General features: G+C 40.0%; 1 protein-coding gene across 1 annotated transcript in view; it reads right to left on the bottom strand.

Moving 5' to 3' along the window:
• The window catches only part of MGAM (maltase-glucoamylase), a 97,214-nt gene that overhangs the window by 1,563 nt on the left and 77,867 nt on the right, over positions 1-17,784 (bottom strand). Inside the window, exons 38-47 of the mRNA XM_053896772.1 lie at positions 17,502-17,635; positions 17,335-17,369; positions 17,125-17,241; positions 13,467-13,615; positions 12,771-12,855; positions 12,085-12,141; positions 4,586-4,710; positions 3,612-3,700; positions 2,057-2,106; positions 1,078-1,248 (exon numbers count right to left, since the gene is read on the bottom strand). Coding sequence (XP_053752747.1) covers positions 1,078-1,248; positions 2,057-2,106; positions 3,612-3,700; positions 4,586-4,710; positions 12,085-12,141; positions 12,771-12,855; positions 13,467-13,615; positions 17,125-17,241; positions 17,335-17,369; positions 17,502-17,635 — 1,012 coding nt within the window. The remainder of the gene's footprint in view (positions 1-1,077; positions 1,249-2,056; positions 2,107-3,611; positions 3,701-4,585; positions 4,711-12,084; positions 12,142-12,770; positions 12,856-13,466; positions 13,616-17,124; positions 17,242-17,334; positions 17,370-17,501; positions 17,636-17,784) is intronic.

Raw genomic sequence — 17,784 nt, 5'->3', positions numbered from 1 at the left:
AGGCTAGGTGTTGGAAATGCCACACTACATTGATCCTCAGGTGCACATTTTCCATGTATACAACATTCATGAGCTCAGAATGTGTCTTGCAATCAACAGCCTTGGAATTACTGTGAGCTAAGCAGCACTTGTGACAGTTGTTATTATCTGTGCAAGCATGAACTTCATTGCTATTACCAGTATTATGAATGGATGGTACAGACCACTTAAAGATTATTTTAGGAAAGAATATGAATCCCAGATGACAGTGAGATCAAGAAAGTACTAGGATGAAAACTTGTGTAAAATATGTTGCTAGCTTTGGAGAAAATTCCATAGACATTAGTGGAGGAAGTTTTATGAAATGATGTATCACCAGTGCCTCTGATAGCACAGAGGAAATACCTTAACCCATTCATGCTGCATACTTTTATTTTACATAATAATAAATAAAATGATAATTTAAAATATTTACATAAAATTTTCATAATAAAACATGGGACACAAATTGGTTAAGGCATTTCTAATATTTCTTCACGTTCAGAGTTTACCTTATCTAAATTACTTTGATGCAGATTTATCAATGTCCGTGTGTCTCTACCCAATATTTTCCTCTGTCTTATCACTAACATTAAAAGGATAGAAATCTTGGTTTAAAGAAAGTTTGCAAAACTCTCTATGTGTTTAAAGTAGAAATTTTAAGTGATACTAAAGCATTGCACCATACTTCTGTAATCCTCTTTTTCTTCATCGTGGTACATGAAATAATAGGGCAACTTTGAAGGTGTCATATATTTGATGAAATATGGTAGTTTGGGCTGTTTGGGAAATAGATCTCTGAGGCAGAGTGAAGGAGTCTAGACAAAGCTTTATATAAATTTGCAGACAAGAAAACACACATGGCAAGTAAGGCTCCAGACTCTCAGTTCCCAATGATGAGGAGTCAGGAAGTTTCCCTTCACCTCCAGGCTGTCTACTGCTGATGCACTCAACACGGAGGGCTTCCCAAATGGCTCTACAGGAGAGAGGGTCGTTTGGAAGGGAGGTAGGCAGGAACTGCTCTGGCTGTCTCAGGATTGGGAAATACGGGGCACAAACCTGTGATGCAGGGTTATAAGTGAAGGTGGGTCTGATCACCATGCCGCTCGCAGAGATGCTGACACTGGAAATGGGGATGCTGCCCACTCCCCAGATCTCCACGTAGCCCAGTTTCAAAGGATTTGTATCGGTGATATATTTGTTGAAAATTATATGACTCTGCATCGTATTCTGTGAATTGGGAATAAAAGAAACCAGAGGCAAAAATCCATTTAAATTTTTCTCAACCTCTTTTTTAGGCACAAATGTAAATCACGAAGTGAGACACTGTGAGGGTCACCATCTTGTGCCCTTGGATAAAGCAGACCATGATTTCAGCCCTCTGTCTCCTGCTTCCAACTACCATTCAACTTTGCATTGGCTAAGCACCTGCAGGATCTCTAGACTCACCCTGAACTCTAAGAAGACAAAGAGTCTTAGCTATCAGGAACTTTATATATAAGGATATGTATGTTTATATATATACACACACACACACATACACATATATGGATTTATATATATGTATATATGGATGTATATATATGTATATATATTCATATATAAATATGGATGTATGTATATAAACATGTGTATGTGTGTGTGTGTGTGTGTGTGTATATATATATATATATATATATATATATATATATATATCTGGAACATTCTATATTATACATGTAGAGAAGTCACAAAATATACAGGCCATTCCAAGGAAAGATAGGAACAAGGAAGGGCTAGATAACACAGAAACAATCTGTCCATCTGTGCCTCGGTGAACTGGAATAAATTACTGATGAAGCATGAATGGTTTAATCACAGAAAACTTCCTGAGAGTATATCAAATGTCCATCTGAAGTCTAGAGGAAGGAAAAGACGCAAATTAACGAGATGAGCTGTGAAGGGATTCAAGGAGGCACTCTATGTACCCTTATGATATCCAGCATCCAGCTAACCCAGCAGAACTCTGTTCACCCCCCATAGTATCAGTTGCACTCACTTGGCTGGCGGAAAAGTTGGCCAGGTAATAGAGTCCTTTTCCATAGGTATCTGCAAATAAGCAACAAGGTAAGCATGATCTGGAGCTATGCTCTTGAATTCTAATTGCTTGCTTGTTGAGAAAGTAGGGACGATTTTTGTTTGTTTTTCATTTTGTTTTTCTTCTTTATAGGGTTCCATTTTGTGAGATTAGTCAGACTTTGCCCCAAACTCTGTTTACACAAAATGTGTTTTTTTAAGGGTTTTTGAGAAAGAGAGAGCACACGTGTGCAAGCAAGGGAGGGGCAGAAAGAGACGGAGAGAGAGAATCTGCACCGCCAGCACGGAGCCCAACTTGGGGCTCAAACCAACAAACCATGAGACCATAACCTGAGCTGAAATAAAGAGTCAGACACTTAACTGACTGAACCATCCAGGTGTCCCACACCCAAAATGTTTGAAAAGAGTATCAATATATCTAACAGAGTAACCTCACATAATGCACTTTCCTGACACCACTCTTAATCCACGTTTCCTACTCATGGTCTCCCATTCCCAACATCTTCCTGGTCACCTCAAAATTTCCAGATTCCACCTGCCAGAGGCACACATATGTGTACATACATGCACGTACACTCCCATCACAAACATCAACACTGGTGTCTTGGTCAGCTTATCTTGAGGAGTATTAGGTAATTTTTTCAATGCAATCTCCAGAGAACAAAGAATACCAAAAAAAAAAAAAAAAAAAAAAAAAAAGAAAAAAAAAAGACTTCTTTGTCCTGGGAAACTATGAGCTCGGTATATCTAGTATAGGTATCCCCACCCTAACTCCTACCTTTGGGGCTTTCTCACTCTTCCACATATTCTGGACTCTTTCTAATTTGCTTACCACTCAACTGGGGGCACTGGCTACTCTCTAGAGCTGTGTTGTCCTAGATAGTAACCACGCACAATACGTATCTATTTAAAATAAAATTAATTATAATTAAACAAAATTAAAAAATTCAGTTCCTCAGAAGCACTTGTCACATTTCAAGTGCTTAATAGTCACCTATGCCTAATGGCTACCATATTGGGCAACACAGATACTGACTTACTTCCATCACTGCATTGGATAGCATTGGCTTAGACATAGCTAATGGTACTTAAGCCTTCCTCCCGAGAGTTTACCAATTCCTATAAACTCCTAATGGAAAATCCCTCCAGATAAATAGCACAGCTGATAGAGGCACTGCCTTTCTTATTGGGATAGTAAGCCTTGTAATTAGGGAATGTGGCCTTGAACATAAACCATAGGGAAGTCTATCTCAGTTGGCTACAAAGAAACTTTTCCTATGGCTTCTACACTGCTATCTCCCACAGTGAATTAGGACAGTTGGGTAATGGTGAGACATTCAGAGCTCTGCTTCCTCTACATGAGGCATAAAGATCATACACAATGTGTATTATGCACTTAAAGTAACAAATGGCCATGTTTCAGAATGCAACATTGTTTTAACATGGACAAGAAAAAAAAGCAGGCCTGCCCCCCTAGTCAGTGGTATTGACATGAATCCAAGGCAACCCTTACTCACCAATGCTTTGCCCATCATCCCAGAAGAGCCAACCTTTAGCAGTCCCCTCATCATCCAAGGCAACCTTGAAGCCAATGAATTTCTGACGGCTGCAATGGGGTAGGAAGAGCCATTAGCTAAAAACAAAACCATAAACCAAGGGTTTTCATAGAAGCCTAACAGAAGTGCTTCCTGGTATAAATACTGGGTAGTAGGATTCAAGAGACTTGTCATCTGGTTCTAGTTCTGTCTCCAGTGGCTATCTTACTTTATGTCAGGAATGAATGAATGAATGAATGAATGAATGGAATTTTCCTTTAGAAGTGCTCTAAAAGTACGGCAAGAAACTGCAAGCCAACTCACTGGATCTGTGAGAAAAATCCTGAAGTGATCTTTCTCTTTTCATGACCTAATTTCCTAAGCACATGTAAGGTGAGCGCCACTCACAAATGTCCCAAGTTCTTCAGTTTTTAACTGAATTTCTTGAATTAAATGAGTATGGACCTAAGAATTTTAGTTTGACATCAGGCAGACATGGATTTTAGTTCCTGCTCAACTAGTTATTAAGTGTGTGACTCTGAGTAAATCTCTTAGCCACCTGAAGCCTCTCTTTGCTCATCTGTAAAATGGGGATAAGAGTACTCATGTCACAGAGTTTATTTTCTCCTTTTGTTAAGAAAAATAATTTCCAAAAAGAAACCTCCATACTAGTAGAGTTTTAGGCACAGAGCAAGCATTCATTTGATGTTAGCTGTTTTTAATTATTATATAGACTTAGATTTAAAATTTCAAAATCCTATATATGATGCCTCAAGCATCAATGGCGATGTGGCTTACACAATTTTCCAGCAACAGGTTTCTTAGCAGAGTCAATTAAGATCCAGAAAGTCTTCTAAAACTAGCGTGAATCAGGCACTGCTTACATACAAATTGTCAGGCTTCACCCGGATCTGAGCTAACTGGCGGTAAAGGAGAAATCTTGTCGTGTCATTTACCTTAAGTGGGTGTTCTGTGCAGGCTCTTGCCAGGGCAGGATGAAGCCCCCACGGACATGTAGATTAATGTGGTCAAGAGGGGCCAGCAAGGCCTTCCATTCTCCCCTTGCTTTGATGTCCACACCCTGAGGGCCAGAGGAAGGTAAGACAGGATGAGGGAGTGAACAGATCTCACTGAACGATGCATTTACCAGACGTCTTGCCCGCTTTCCCGAACTTGCTGTCTGTCCGTGACCCTTCAGCACACAGCTGCTATTACACTTTTTGACATTCACTCAGCTACTGCGTGGACTCTTGCACAGCTGCTACAACATCGTCGCAGGACCCCATGTCTCTCGGGGTTTCTACTGTACTTAGGACAAGAGATCCTAGCGTGGATCTCTGCCTACGTCCCCCACATCCTGTTTCTGTGCCAGAGAGCACTGCCAGGGGCGGCTGAGCAATCCTCCTACTTATTTCTGGTTGGCTCCCAACACACACCTTGCAATGGCATTTCTAGACCTTCCCTTTCACTTTGTCCCCGCTCTGTCTCCTTTCACCGCCTCCACTCCCCACCCCACCAACTTAACTGACACCTTGACTCCTACTTGACAGATAGTACTAAATGGAGCTGACTCACTTTACAAATCCTTATCTTTAACTCGCTACCATTTCCTTTATGTTTAGTTTTCATCCTGCCTCCTGTGTGGCAGGGCTCTCTTACTCTGAGCCAGGCTCAGTTTCTAAGAAGCCAGCCTTCCACATTTCTTCCACCTCAGGCAGGGCTTCCCAGCTCCAGCACTGTGGACATTTGGGGCCAGATCATTCTTTGCTGTGGGGGCTGTCCCATGCTTTTCAGACGGTTACCTCTGACTGTCCACTAGATGCCCCCTGCCCCACCACCACACGTGACAATCTAAAGGTCTCCAGACATTGCCAAATGTCCCCATGACAAAACACCCCCATTTGATAACTGCTATTTTAAAGATAAGGAGGAAAGCTACCATAACACTCCTCCATCTGGTCCCCTATGTTCATTTTGGACATATTCAGCCTGTAGGAACTGTAGGGGTAGGTGGTCAAGAGGACGCACGGTGACGGGTGCCATGCTCCCTGGGGCGGACTCTGCTTCACGGGCCTGCCTCAGGACTCCAAAGTCCACAGGATTTAATAAAATTCCAGCCCCACGTCTCTGGGCTTCTTTAGGTTTCTCACTGATAACGTGAGAAAATTCGATTATGTGATCTCTAACAACATTTCACTCTGATATCTTATGAACACCGGACATTTCCTCCATTGATTATCCCACCGTCAAGTGAAACTCTGAGTTATCTCCCTACCAAATTCTTTGCTTCTCTCCACGGTATTTCCCTTCTACCACACATGACGTAAATATGATGTGATTTTAATCTCATGATTCCATTCCTAAGACCCAGTGTGTCACCAGCTTGTCTACTTTCCTGTAGATGGCTTCTGACCAGGCTAGTGTAAGGAATTCCTGTTTAAACATCCATTAAGATAACGGCTGTAAGATAAAATTTAAAAGCAGCCCTATTAAAATAAGAACAGACAACCCAAATGCCTTTGCACAGGGGAATCTACATCAACTGCATAATCATTGATTATGCTGGAGAAGCACGGTTTTAAAAACCCAACATATGTTCTACGCTGTAAACAAAGAAAATGGCCACAAGTAGATAAAAACTTTAATTCGTACACACTGCCTGGTCTTAAGCTTCATAAAAATAGGTGGCCAGGTAATCAAGAAGACAAGGCAGAATAGTCCCATGCCTCCCCCTCTCCTGAATGAAGTCTACAAACTGCAGTGTCCAGTATGACAGAAAGGAGGGGGAATGGATAGAAGACACCTCACGGCATGCTCAATCACATAGGCATGCCTGAGTCAGGGTGAGAACTCTAGAAGGAGATGGAAAGTGCCGGTTTTTGTAGCTTATTTGGAGAACCTAAGAGTCAGTGCAGATGAAGGCCCAGCCTTACTGAAGTACATCAACCTTTCCTGCCTCAAGGCACCCGCCACTTCACAAAACAAGCCAGGCCTAAAGGCCAAGCAGTAAGGGGTGCCTGTTGCTTCTGCTAGTGAGATGAATACAGATGGGACAGTGCAGGGACGGGAATTCATAGCTACCAAGGCTGCTATGATAGGAGTCATGTTCCTGGAGAAATGGGAACCATCCCCCAAGATAGGAGTCTCATATTAAAAAAAAAAAATGTTTATTTATTTTTTGAGAGAGAGAGAGAGGGAAAGCAGGGGAGGAGCAGAGAGAGAGGGAGGCAGAGGATCTGAAACGGACTTTGTGCTGACAACAGAGAGCCTGATGTGGGGCTCAAAGTTAGAAACCATGAGATCATAACCTATGAGATCATGACCTGAGCCAAAGTCAGATGCTTAACTGACTGACGTCCCCAGGCCCCCCAGGAATCTTACATTCTTCACCTATCTTTCATTCAAGGCATTTGCTAATTCCCAAGTTCCATTGGACAGAATAAAAAAATTGTGCAAAAAGTGGTAGTTATAAGCTAAGTGGGACTTCCTTATGTTTTCTCTCCTGCTTTTCTTCTCTTTGCTTTTTTGTCCTATTTTCTGGGCAGGTGCTATTATAATTTGTTTTTAAACAAAATTTTAAATTTCTGTATCATGCCTTTAATTTCCAAGGTGTTGTTAGTATGCCTTTTCTTATAGCATGCTTTCTTGTTTTCAGTATATCTTCTTATCTCTCTGAGGATGTAAATTTTCTCATTAAACTTTGAAATAACATAAGTATATAGCTCAGTACAATTTTACCAGTGAATACACCCCTTAGGCCACCAACTAGATCAAGAAGTGAATATACCAGCACCCCAGAGGCTTTCTCATTCCCTCTCATAATCACCACACCAAAGGCAGCTACTACTCTGATTTCTGTCACTTTTGCCTGTTTTTGAAGTTATATTTCATACATGCTTTAACTTTCCTGTATCTGGCTCTTTGTGCTCAATCTTATGTTTGTGATAGTCATCATTTTTACTTGTGTGGCAATAGTTCATTACTTATACTGACCTATAGTATTCCTTTTAAAAATAGAATATAATCTATTTATCTACTTTACTATTAATCATTTGGTTTATTTCCAGTTGTTTGCTAGTTTACAAATAATGCTATGAAACATTCTTGGACATGTTTTTTTGGTAACAATATATACACTCTAGGAATAAATCTGTAACTTTTTCATTTCTTCCCATATATAAAATATTAATATACTATATAATATGTATGATGATATGTATGATATCATGTATCATATCATGTAGTGCAAGTTTATTTCTATTTTCTGGATTGATAAAATTGTTTTAGTGTTATCTGGCAGAATATATAAAAATAGCAATCAAAAACATTTCTGAAAAAGGATGGCATGTTGGTCTAACACATATCAAACTGTAGTCTAAATATGCAGTCCTTAAAAATGCTCAGGACTGACAGAATAAACAATTCATAAATGAACATATCAAAGATAGTAAAGGGAAATCTTAGATAAACTCTAAAAATGTAATGTGTAAACGCAAATCGATGTGTTCATTATATCTCTGTGTATAATCTCATTAGCATTAAAGAGGATACATATTTGGAGATGTGTAAAAAAAAAGACCAGTGCATGACAACATAAGTCTAGCAAAGAAAAAATATTGGTAAATTTGGCAATTTGGAAGGGAAAAAAGTTATATCCTGACCTTTATTGATAAATTCTTTCCAGTGACTTAAAACATTAATTTGATGATGTAAACGTTAAAATTTCTATCTAAAGTTAGAAACAATTAAAAAGCAAATGACAAAGTGGAAAAATATTTCCAATGAATATGGCAAAGTGTTATTGACTTAAATATCTAAAGATCTTTTCAAATCAGTGTGAATAGTTTAAATATCTTAATAAGAAACTGGTAAGAGAATAGTAATGGTCCCAGAAATATAAATAGCCTGTCAAGGATAATCACAAATCAAATCAATGATGAGCATTAGGAACCACATTGCCTCCAAGAGTGATACAAAGATGAATATGAAGATTAAAAAAAAAAACAAACATCTAATAGTCAAACCCAACAAAGATGTAGGGAGATGAACACTCTCATTAAGTGCTGGTAGGAATGTAAATTGTTTTTGAAAGTTGCCAGTTTACTTTGAGGATTCTTGTATTAAGCATCTTCTCCATCTGGAAATTCAGATGACTACTGGGTGGAGCCCATGCTAGGGTAGGTAAGATGGAACCCTTGGATACACAAGATGGAAATTCAGGCTAACGAAGAGTTCTGTTGAATGAAAGAGACGGAGCCTTAGGCTAACTCCAGAAACTGGAATCGCATGAATTACACTTGAACTCCTGCCTCATTTAAGCATACAATAACCTGTGTGACAACAAAGGAGCCTAGTTCAGAAATAGGATGTGCTTGAATCATCTGCTCCAAGTGGGGGACCTGAATCTCCATTCTTTTTTTTAAATTTCTTTTAAGTTTATTTATTTATTTTGAGAGAGAGAAAGAGAGCACAAGCAGGGGAGGGGCAGAGAGGAGAGACAGAATCCTAAGCAGGCTCCGCGCCATCAGCTCAGAGCGCGATGCGGGGCTCAAACTCACAAACTGTGAGATCATGACCTGAGCCGAGATCAAGAGTCTGATGCTTAACCGACTGAGCCACCCAGGTGCCCCGAGTCCCCATTCTTATTTGCCAAGTGCAAGCCTCTTCCATGCTTTTGCTAGCATCTGTAAAAACATCCTTCCTCTTCATCTTTTAAAATATTAAGTATCTTTACCTGGCACTTCAGTAAACTGTCAGTGGGACTGGGTGCTGATAAAACCTTTCTGGAAAGCAATCTGCCAATATCTGTCAAATTTTTAAATCCCAGAAATCCTACTGATAAAAACTTAGAGATACAGATACAATGGTGTTTCCTGCAGCCTTGCACCATTATTTAGAAAAAGAAAACAAGAACACAAGGGGTTTGCTAAATGATTGCATAAGTGGAATATAATAAAGTTGCTTAAAAAAGGAGGTGGGGGGGAGAGCTTCACATTCAAAGAGTTCAAGTTCAAAGTCCTTTGATATACAAAGATCTTTACAAAATATTATTCAGTGAACTAATCAAGGAGCTGAACAGCATGTACAGTAAGACACTACTTGTGTAAATACAAAAAGAATACACAATGCTAGTCTATGTACAAATTTTTATCAGCAAAGATATATAACAGATTGTTAATGGGGGTTAGCTTTAGAAGGGGGGCCAAGGGTTGGAAGATAGGGAGAATGGTGAATTTCACTTTCCATTTTCCAGTGCTTGACCTTCTCCGGCGTTTGGCTTTTTACCAGTAGAGGTGTTTCTACTTTCCTAATGTATTTTTGGAACCTTATATATCTTTCAAGGTACCTTTTCAATCTTATATTCCCCCAGGGGACTTTCATTCTTTAACCACTACATCTACACCTCTTCTTCTAAATTCTGATGCCATGTTTTAACATTCCACACTGCTCCTTATACTGAATAATTAATTTGTTCCTTTTCACAGGAAAGGAAATGATCAGATGGTAGGCTAGGTCTCATAGTGTACGTATGTCCTCTAGAACTGGAATCAGCAAACTTTGTCTATGAAGGACCAGATAGTAAGTGTTTTAGGCTTTACAGGCCAGATGGTCTCTGGTGAAACCACTGGACTCTGCCGTTGTATTGTGAGCACAGTTATTGTGGACAATAAGTAAACAAATGTTCATGACTGTGTTCTAATAAAATGATTTATAAAAACAGGTATGAATCTGATTTGGCTGTGGGTGGTAGTTTGCCAACCTCTGCTCTTTTACAAAAGTAGTCACCGAAATGTGTGGAGATTAACTAAGAAGACATTTCTCCATTAATCCCAACCATGGAATCTTCATTTGAATTTAACATCAAAACTTACTTTTTTTTTTCCAAATGGCTTGCCCCATCAATCTGTGGCTTCCTAAGTGGGGTTTTTTTCCCTTTCTTTCCTCAACCAAAGCTCTTTTATTTAAAAGCCATGTATAAAATCAACAATTCCAGGACACCGTCCTCTGTTAGCTCTCACACATCAGTTCTTTCATATAGTACATACAATCATGTACATAAGCACTACTGTTCAAGACACACAAATATCAGCTCCAGGTTAGGTGGTGAACTCCGTGGGGAAACTGTTCCAGTATTCCGGTACCTGGAGCTCAGTAGGGTGGCTTGCACCTGGGCCAGGCTGGGACTAGAATGAAATAAGCGAGGTGCCTAGGGTGCACGATTTAAGGCAGTGCTCACTCTCAGGGTCATGCAAATGCCGGCTCAGCCTTAAGAAGGAGTACCTTTTTAAACTTCATGCCCAGGCACCTCACTTGCTGCACCAGGGAACCTCACTGTACTCAGAATCACAGACTGTCAGTGAATGGGGCAGTCAACATGCAAATTCAGGACAAGGGCTAGGTCACTTAAAAACAGTTGGCTGTTCCCTCCTAGAAAGCCCTGGTTGGGAAGCACATAGCAGAGTCCTAATGTAGGGCCATCCAGAGGACAGATCCAGCCCAGAAAAAAAAAATGTGTGTGTGGTGGGGTGAGTGTCAGGACTCAGGGCTCCATGAAACAGAGAGGAGGAGGACGACTTCCATTGTCCTTGTACAGTTTTCACCTAATCCCACTGCAAAGCCACTGACTGAAAGAACCAGAGTATGTTCCACCTCTTGCCCTCCTGCTGTTCCCCTTTTGCTGTACTTCGAGCCCTCTGCTTTGCTCTCTGCAGAAAAGTCAGAAGGTAGGCCCGGTTACAAGGAGAGGAAACGCCTCTTTTGATTTTCCGCAAGAATCGAAGCCTGACTTGTGTCCCCATGGGAGCAAACGGCCCTGAGGTTGCTTTGAGAGGCCCCATTTTCCCAGCTGAGTCTCCCGGGCTCAGACTAGCCTGCAGATGTTCTAGGACAGAGAATGATGTGTTCATCTTGCATTTCTGAATACACTTGTGTTGCTTCCACACACAACGGTTGGGTCCCGTACCTCCACGTGCATTTTACACACTGCCCAAGACTATGCTTACCTCGGGAGATTATATTTAACAACTCCTTGAGCATCTGTGCTACAGATGGAGACATTTAATAAAAAGACAGAGAGGAAAGGCTCCTATACATATGAACTGACAGTCCCGAAGGGAGGATATGAACAAAAACTACAGTTTACAGAACAATTTCCAGTGTCTTCCAGTGTCTCCATTGCACACCATTGTGAATAGTGGTGATATAGAGGAAGATGAAAACTCACACATAAAGAACACTCACAAAATAAATTATTTTATAGCAATTCTGTGAGGAGACTGCTCTTATCCAATTTGGAGGTGAAAAAAAATTGAGGCTACAAGGTTAAAAGTGACTTGTCCAAGATCATACATCAAATGAGTTATAGCGCCAGAATTCGACCAGTGGGCTATCAGATTCTAAAGCCTGTTCACTCTACCATTTTCCCCAAATTGTATAAATCATCAGAAAAACTTACCGTGTAGTAATCATACCAGCGGGCTCTGGGGAAATATGCAGTGACGTTTCGGGCATTCTAAAATTAAACACAAACAAGGCTTGGGCAAGGTACCAATTTGTACAGTAAAAGGATCAAAACAATAGTGGTGGCCTTGGACCAACGTGCTCATCTTTTTAAAGACCAGCAATGTTGGGGAAACCTTTCTTTCCTCCCTTCTTCTCAAATGGGAGATTTGCCTGCCTCAGACTGGCAGTTTCCATAAAGCCCTTTGGGATCAGGACTGTGGGGAAAAATCATCTGCTTAGACAGTCACCCCATATTCTCTCTAAAGAGATAAACTGAGGTTGGGTCTTGGGTAGAAAAAAATTTTTGTAGATTTTATGGTACCAGTACTTCAGGGATTCTGATTAGTGCAGTAAGTTTTGGGGAGAATGCAATTGGCTGGTATTTTAACCAGAAGCCTACATACATCAATAGAAAAAGTGAAATATGGCTTTTGCTTCCTGAGGATGTCTTACAGAAGGAAGGGAAGGGCTAGCTGGCAACAAGGTTATGCACATGGTACAAACAATCCTGCAAAATTTGTTTTAATGGGGTAAGAGACCACATCTCAGGAGCCCCAGCAGACCAGTCCTCTTTTGTTGCCTCTAGTCACTGGGTCTCAGAGCTGTAATTCTCTAGTCATCAGACGCCTCCGTACTCACAGCCTCCAGGACAGGGCTGACCAGGAAGGCTGGGCCCAGCAGAAACTGACGGTCCACATCCCAGGTCACCCGGTCTGACACGAACCTGGAAAGAGAAACCAAGGTACCACAATCAGGAACCCAACAGGGCTTCAGGCCAAGACCCTGAAGAAAACTCCTCAAGTTCAGACCCAAGTCAGAAATCCAGCTGCGTTCTTCGTCTTCCTTTACTCTTTCCCTATGTCTCCCTTAACCAGCTGTATACTTACTTTCTGTCTATCATGTTTTCAAACCCCAGAAATGGATGAACTTAGATATGTTCTCACCTATCAATACCTCCATGTTTCTTAACCATGGCATATTTTAAATGCAAGAATGGCCTTCAGCCCTCACATCCTCAGCCCTCACATCTGGCCTTGTCTTGTGACCTGAGCGGCTATAAAAGATAGGTAGCTTTTCATATGCCCAACTTAGAAAGAAATTATTCTGTGTTGTACTGTATCACTTTGAATTTTTTTCATTCAGTAGCCTTTTGTCAAGGACTTAGTGCATGACTGACACTGTGCTAAAAGGAATTATAATGTATGGTCTGTCCCAGAAAGCTTATGGCAAAGGGCAATTGTGTCTTTAACTTAATTTGGAGGAAATTTTTTCTTCAGGAGCCACTACATAGAATGATATTATTCATTAGTCATTGGGATTCTGTCTGACACTCACTCATGGAGAAGAGGCCGGACGACAGTGCTGCCCTCCGTGTGGGCCATGTGCATCAGGGTGTAGAGATATGGCAGCAGGGTATATCTGGTCTTCAGGACACTTCTGGAGATATTCACAAAGGTTGCATCCCAGGACACAGGGTCTTGCCTCTAAAGGAGAAAAGAAGAATGTTTAGAGCTCACTAAGGGAACCTGGGGACCTAAAGAAGTCCCTGAACGTTTATTACAAATGAAGATCATATATAGCTAAACCAAAATTGATTACAGATGAGACTGAGAATATTCTTTTTTTTTTAGACTTTTTTTTGAGGCAAAGAATATTCTTAATATACTTAAAGAAGTCACTGACGCTTTCCGAATACAGCTGATGAAATTTCTCTCTAAGACATTCTTTTGGGTATATATTTGGTACAACACAGCCTAACCAACCAAACAAAATAATGTAAAGAACACTGAGGAATCTGGTTCACTAAAACATGACGCTCTTTCCAAGTACCTGTTAGCCATTTGTATGTCTTCTTGGAAAAATGTCTGTGTGGGTCCTTTACCCATTTTTAAATCATGTTGTTTGCGGCTTTTTGCTACTGATTTGAATGAGTGCCTTACATATTTTGGATATTAATTCCTTTTCAGATAGATGGTTTACAAATATTTGGGGTGCCTGGGTGGCTCAGTCAGTTAAGTGTCTGACTTTGCTTCAGGTCATGATCCCACAGTTCATGGGTTTGAGCCCTGTGCTGACAGCTCAGAGTCTGGACCCTGCTTTGGATTCTACGTCTCCCTCTCTCTTTTCCCCTTGCCCACTCACTCTCTCTCAAAATTAAAATAAAACATTTTTTAAAAATTAAAAAACAACAAATATTTTCTCCCATTTCATAGGCTGCCTTTTCATTTTTTGATTATTTCTTTTGCTGTGCAGAAGCTTTTGAGTTTGATATAGTTCTACTTACTTATTTTTATTGCTGTTGTCTGTGCTCCCAGTGTCATGTCCAAAGAAATCATTGCCAAGGACAATGTCAAGTAGCTTTTTCCCTATGTTTTCTTTTAGAAGTTTTACTGTTTTGGGTCATACATTTAAATTACTACTACATTTTGAGTTAATTTTTGTGAGTGGTATAAGATAGGGGTCCAGTTTCATTCTTTTGAATGTCATTATCCGGTTTTCCCAACAGCATTTATTGAAGAGACTGTCTTTTCTCCACTGAGTATTCTTACCTCTCTTTTCAAACCATAGTAAGTGCAAGGTTTATTTCTGTATGTTTGATTCTATTCCATTTATCTACTTTTATGTCAATAGCATACTGTTTGGTTACTATAGCTTTGTGATATAGTTTGAAACCAGGAAGCGTGATACCTTCAGCTTTGTTCTTCATTCTCAGGATTGTTTTAGCTATTTGGGGTTGTTTGTAATTCCGTGTGAATTTTAGAATTGTTTTTTCTATTTCTGTGAAAAGTGCTATTGGGATTTTGACATTGCATTGAATCTATAAATGGTTTTGGGTAGTATGGACACTGATAATGTTAATTCTAATCCATGAACATGGAATATCTTTCCATTTATTTGTGTATTCTTCACAATACACAAATTGGTTAAATTTATTCCTAAGCATTTTATTGAGTTTTGATGCTACTGTGAATGGGATTGCTTTATTTCTTTTTTAGATATTTGCTGTTCATGGATAGAAACACAACTGATTTCTGTATGTTGATTTTGCATTCTGCAACTTTACTGAATTGGTTCATTCTAATAGTTTTTCAATGATACCTTTAGGTTTTTCTACATATAAAATCATATAAACTGTAAACAGAGACAATTTTACTTCCTTCCTGATTTAAATATTTTGCATTTCTTTTTCTTGCCTGACTGTTCTGACTAGGACTTCCCAGTACTATGTTAAATAGGACTAGTGAGAGTGGGCACACACGTCTTATTCCTGATCTTAGAGAAAAAGCTTTCAAGCTTCTACCATTAAGCATAATATTAGGTGTGGGCTTGTCACACATGGCTTTATAATGTTGAGGTACATTCCTTCTACACCCAATTTGTTGAGAGCTTTCATCATGGAAGGAGGTTATATTTTGTCAAAAAAAATTTTTCTGCGTGTATTGAGATGATCATATGAATTTTATCTTCCATTCTATTAATGTGATGTATTACATTTATTTATTTGTGTATGTTGAATCATCTTCACATCCCATGGTTAAATCCCACTTGATCATGGTGTATGATTCTTCCAATGTGTTGAATTTGGTGTGCTAGTATTTTGTTGCAAATTTTTGGATCTATATTCATGAGGGATATTGACCTATAGTTTTCTTGTAGGGTTCTTATCTGGCCTTCGTGTCAGGGTAATGCTGGTCTTATAAAATGAGCTTGGGAGTGCTCCCTCCTCTTCAATGTTTTGGAAGTGTTTGAGGAGGTCTTGGCGTTGATTCTTCTTTAAATTTTCAATACAATTCACCAGGGAAAACATATGGTCCTGAGCTTCCTTGGGGCGGGAGGGATGATTTTTTTATTACTAATTCAATCTCCTATTCATTATTTATCTGTTCAGCTTTTCTGTTTCCTCATGATTCAGTCTTGGTAAGCTGTATGTTCATAGGAACTTATTCATTTCTTCTAGGTTGTCCAATTTGTTGGTTTATAATTGTAGTCTCCCGTGATCCTTTGTATTTCTGTAGTATCAGTCCTAATGTCTCCTTTTTCATTTATAATTTTATTTATTTGAGGCTTTTGTCTTTTTCCTTAGCAAGTCATTTTGTTTATCTATTCAAAGAACCAGCTCTTAGTTTGGTTGATCTTTTCTGTTGTTTTTCTGGGCTCTGCTTCACTTATTCCTCTTCTGATCTTTTGGTAACTCTGGACTTAGTTCTTTTGCTAGTTCTTTGAGGTATAAAGCCAGGTTGTTTATTTGAGATTCGGCTTCTTCTTTTCTAATGTAGGTGAAATGCATTCACTTAGAAATGCATTCACTGCCTCCTGCAGGTTTTGATATGTTATGTTTCCATTTTCATCTGTTTCAAGATATTTTAAAATTTTTCTTTCAATTTCATCTTTGACCCATTGGTTGTTTAATTTCCACATATTTGTGGGTTTTCCAGTGTTCCTCCTATTATTGGTTTCCAGTTTCCAAAGAAGACATACAGATGGCCAACAGATACATGAGAAGCTGTTCAACATCATGTGTCATCAGGGAAATGCACATCAAAACCACAATGAAATATCACCTCACATCTATTAAAGAGAAGAACAGTGGTTATCAAGGGGCTGGAGGATGGGAGAAATGGAGACGTGTCAGTCAAAGGATACAAACTTCCAGATACAAGATGCATATATCCTGGTAATCTAATGCACAGCATGGTGACTATAGTTAACAATACTATATCATATACTTGAAAGTTGCCAAAAGAGTAAATACTAAATGTTCTCACCACAAAAAAGAAATGGTAATTATGTGAGGTGATGGAGGTGTTAACTAATCCTGCTGTGGTAGTCATTTCACAACACTTAAGTGTATCAAATAAAACAAGCAAGAAAGATGAGGGTTTAATGGTTTTGAAGATGGCACGGAGAATACAGAATGCATTAATTGTAGCTCAGATTTGGAGGCTGTACTCCTAGTGATATAAAACTTTTGAGCTATGAGCTAGCATCATACCCTGGTCCCAATGGTGTTGTGGTTCCTCGAGAAGGGGTAAAACGCCCCCAGTTGCATCCAGCGAGCACACATCTCATATTCAGCATCTTGAAAGAATCCACAAATATCTGCTCCTGTCTGAAGCAAGGTAGAATAAAACAAGCCTGTTGGTGATTTCTGAAAGATGTTACAACCTGCTTGGGGATTAGAAGTGACCCCAAAGACACTTACATAAGATATGCCAAAGAGGCTGAACTCCAACATGCCTGCAATGAGACCACAGCTGTGTCAGAGGCAGTACTCGTGATCTGCCTTTTTCTCCCCACTCAAGAATCCTTTACCAAGACTCCTAACCCCCTTTCCCACCAGCAGAAGCCCCTTGGGATAAGCCCACACACCAATGATAGACTTCTTCAGCTGGTCCCAGGCAGCTGTGTTGTCTCCCAGCCAGTGACCTGCCCAGCGGCCAGAAGAGGGGAATGTGGAGCGGGTGATGACAATCCCTCTCTGTCCCGTCACCTCCTGCACAGCTCTGGATGGAGGGGAGCAAGGAGGTGATATAGGGGAGATTAGGGGAGGAAAGGCCACAGAGCTTCTCCTCCCGGGGTTTCTGAGCATGAGGCATGGTGACAAAATATCTCCTGCATTACTGGAAGAAATACAGAAATCTGAGCCATAATG

The sequence above is a fragment of the Panthera pardus genome, unplaced genomic scaffold (assembly GCF_024362965.1).
Source record: "Panthera pardus isolate Hobbes unplaced genomic scaffold, ASM2436296v1 HiC_scaffold_8, whole genome shotgun sequence".
NCBI lineage: Eukaryota > Metazoa > Chordata > Mammalia > Carnivora > Felidae > Panthera > Panthera pardus.
This window is presented reverse-complemented; position numbering and strand designations above follow the sequence as displayed.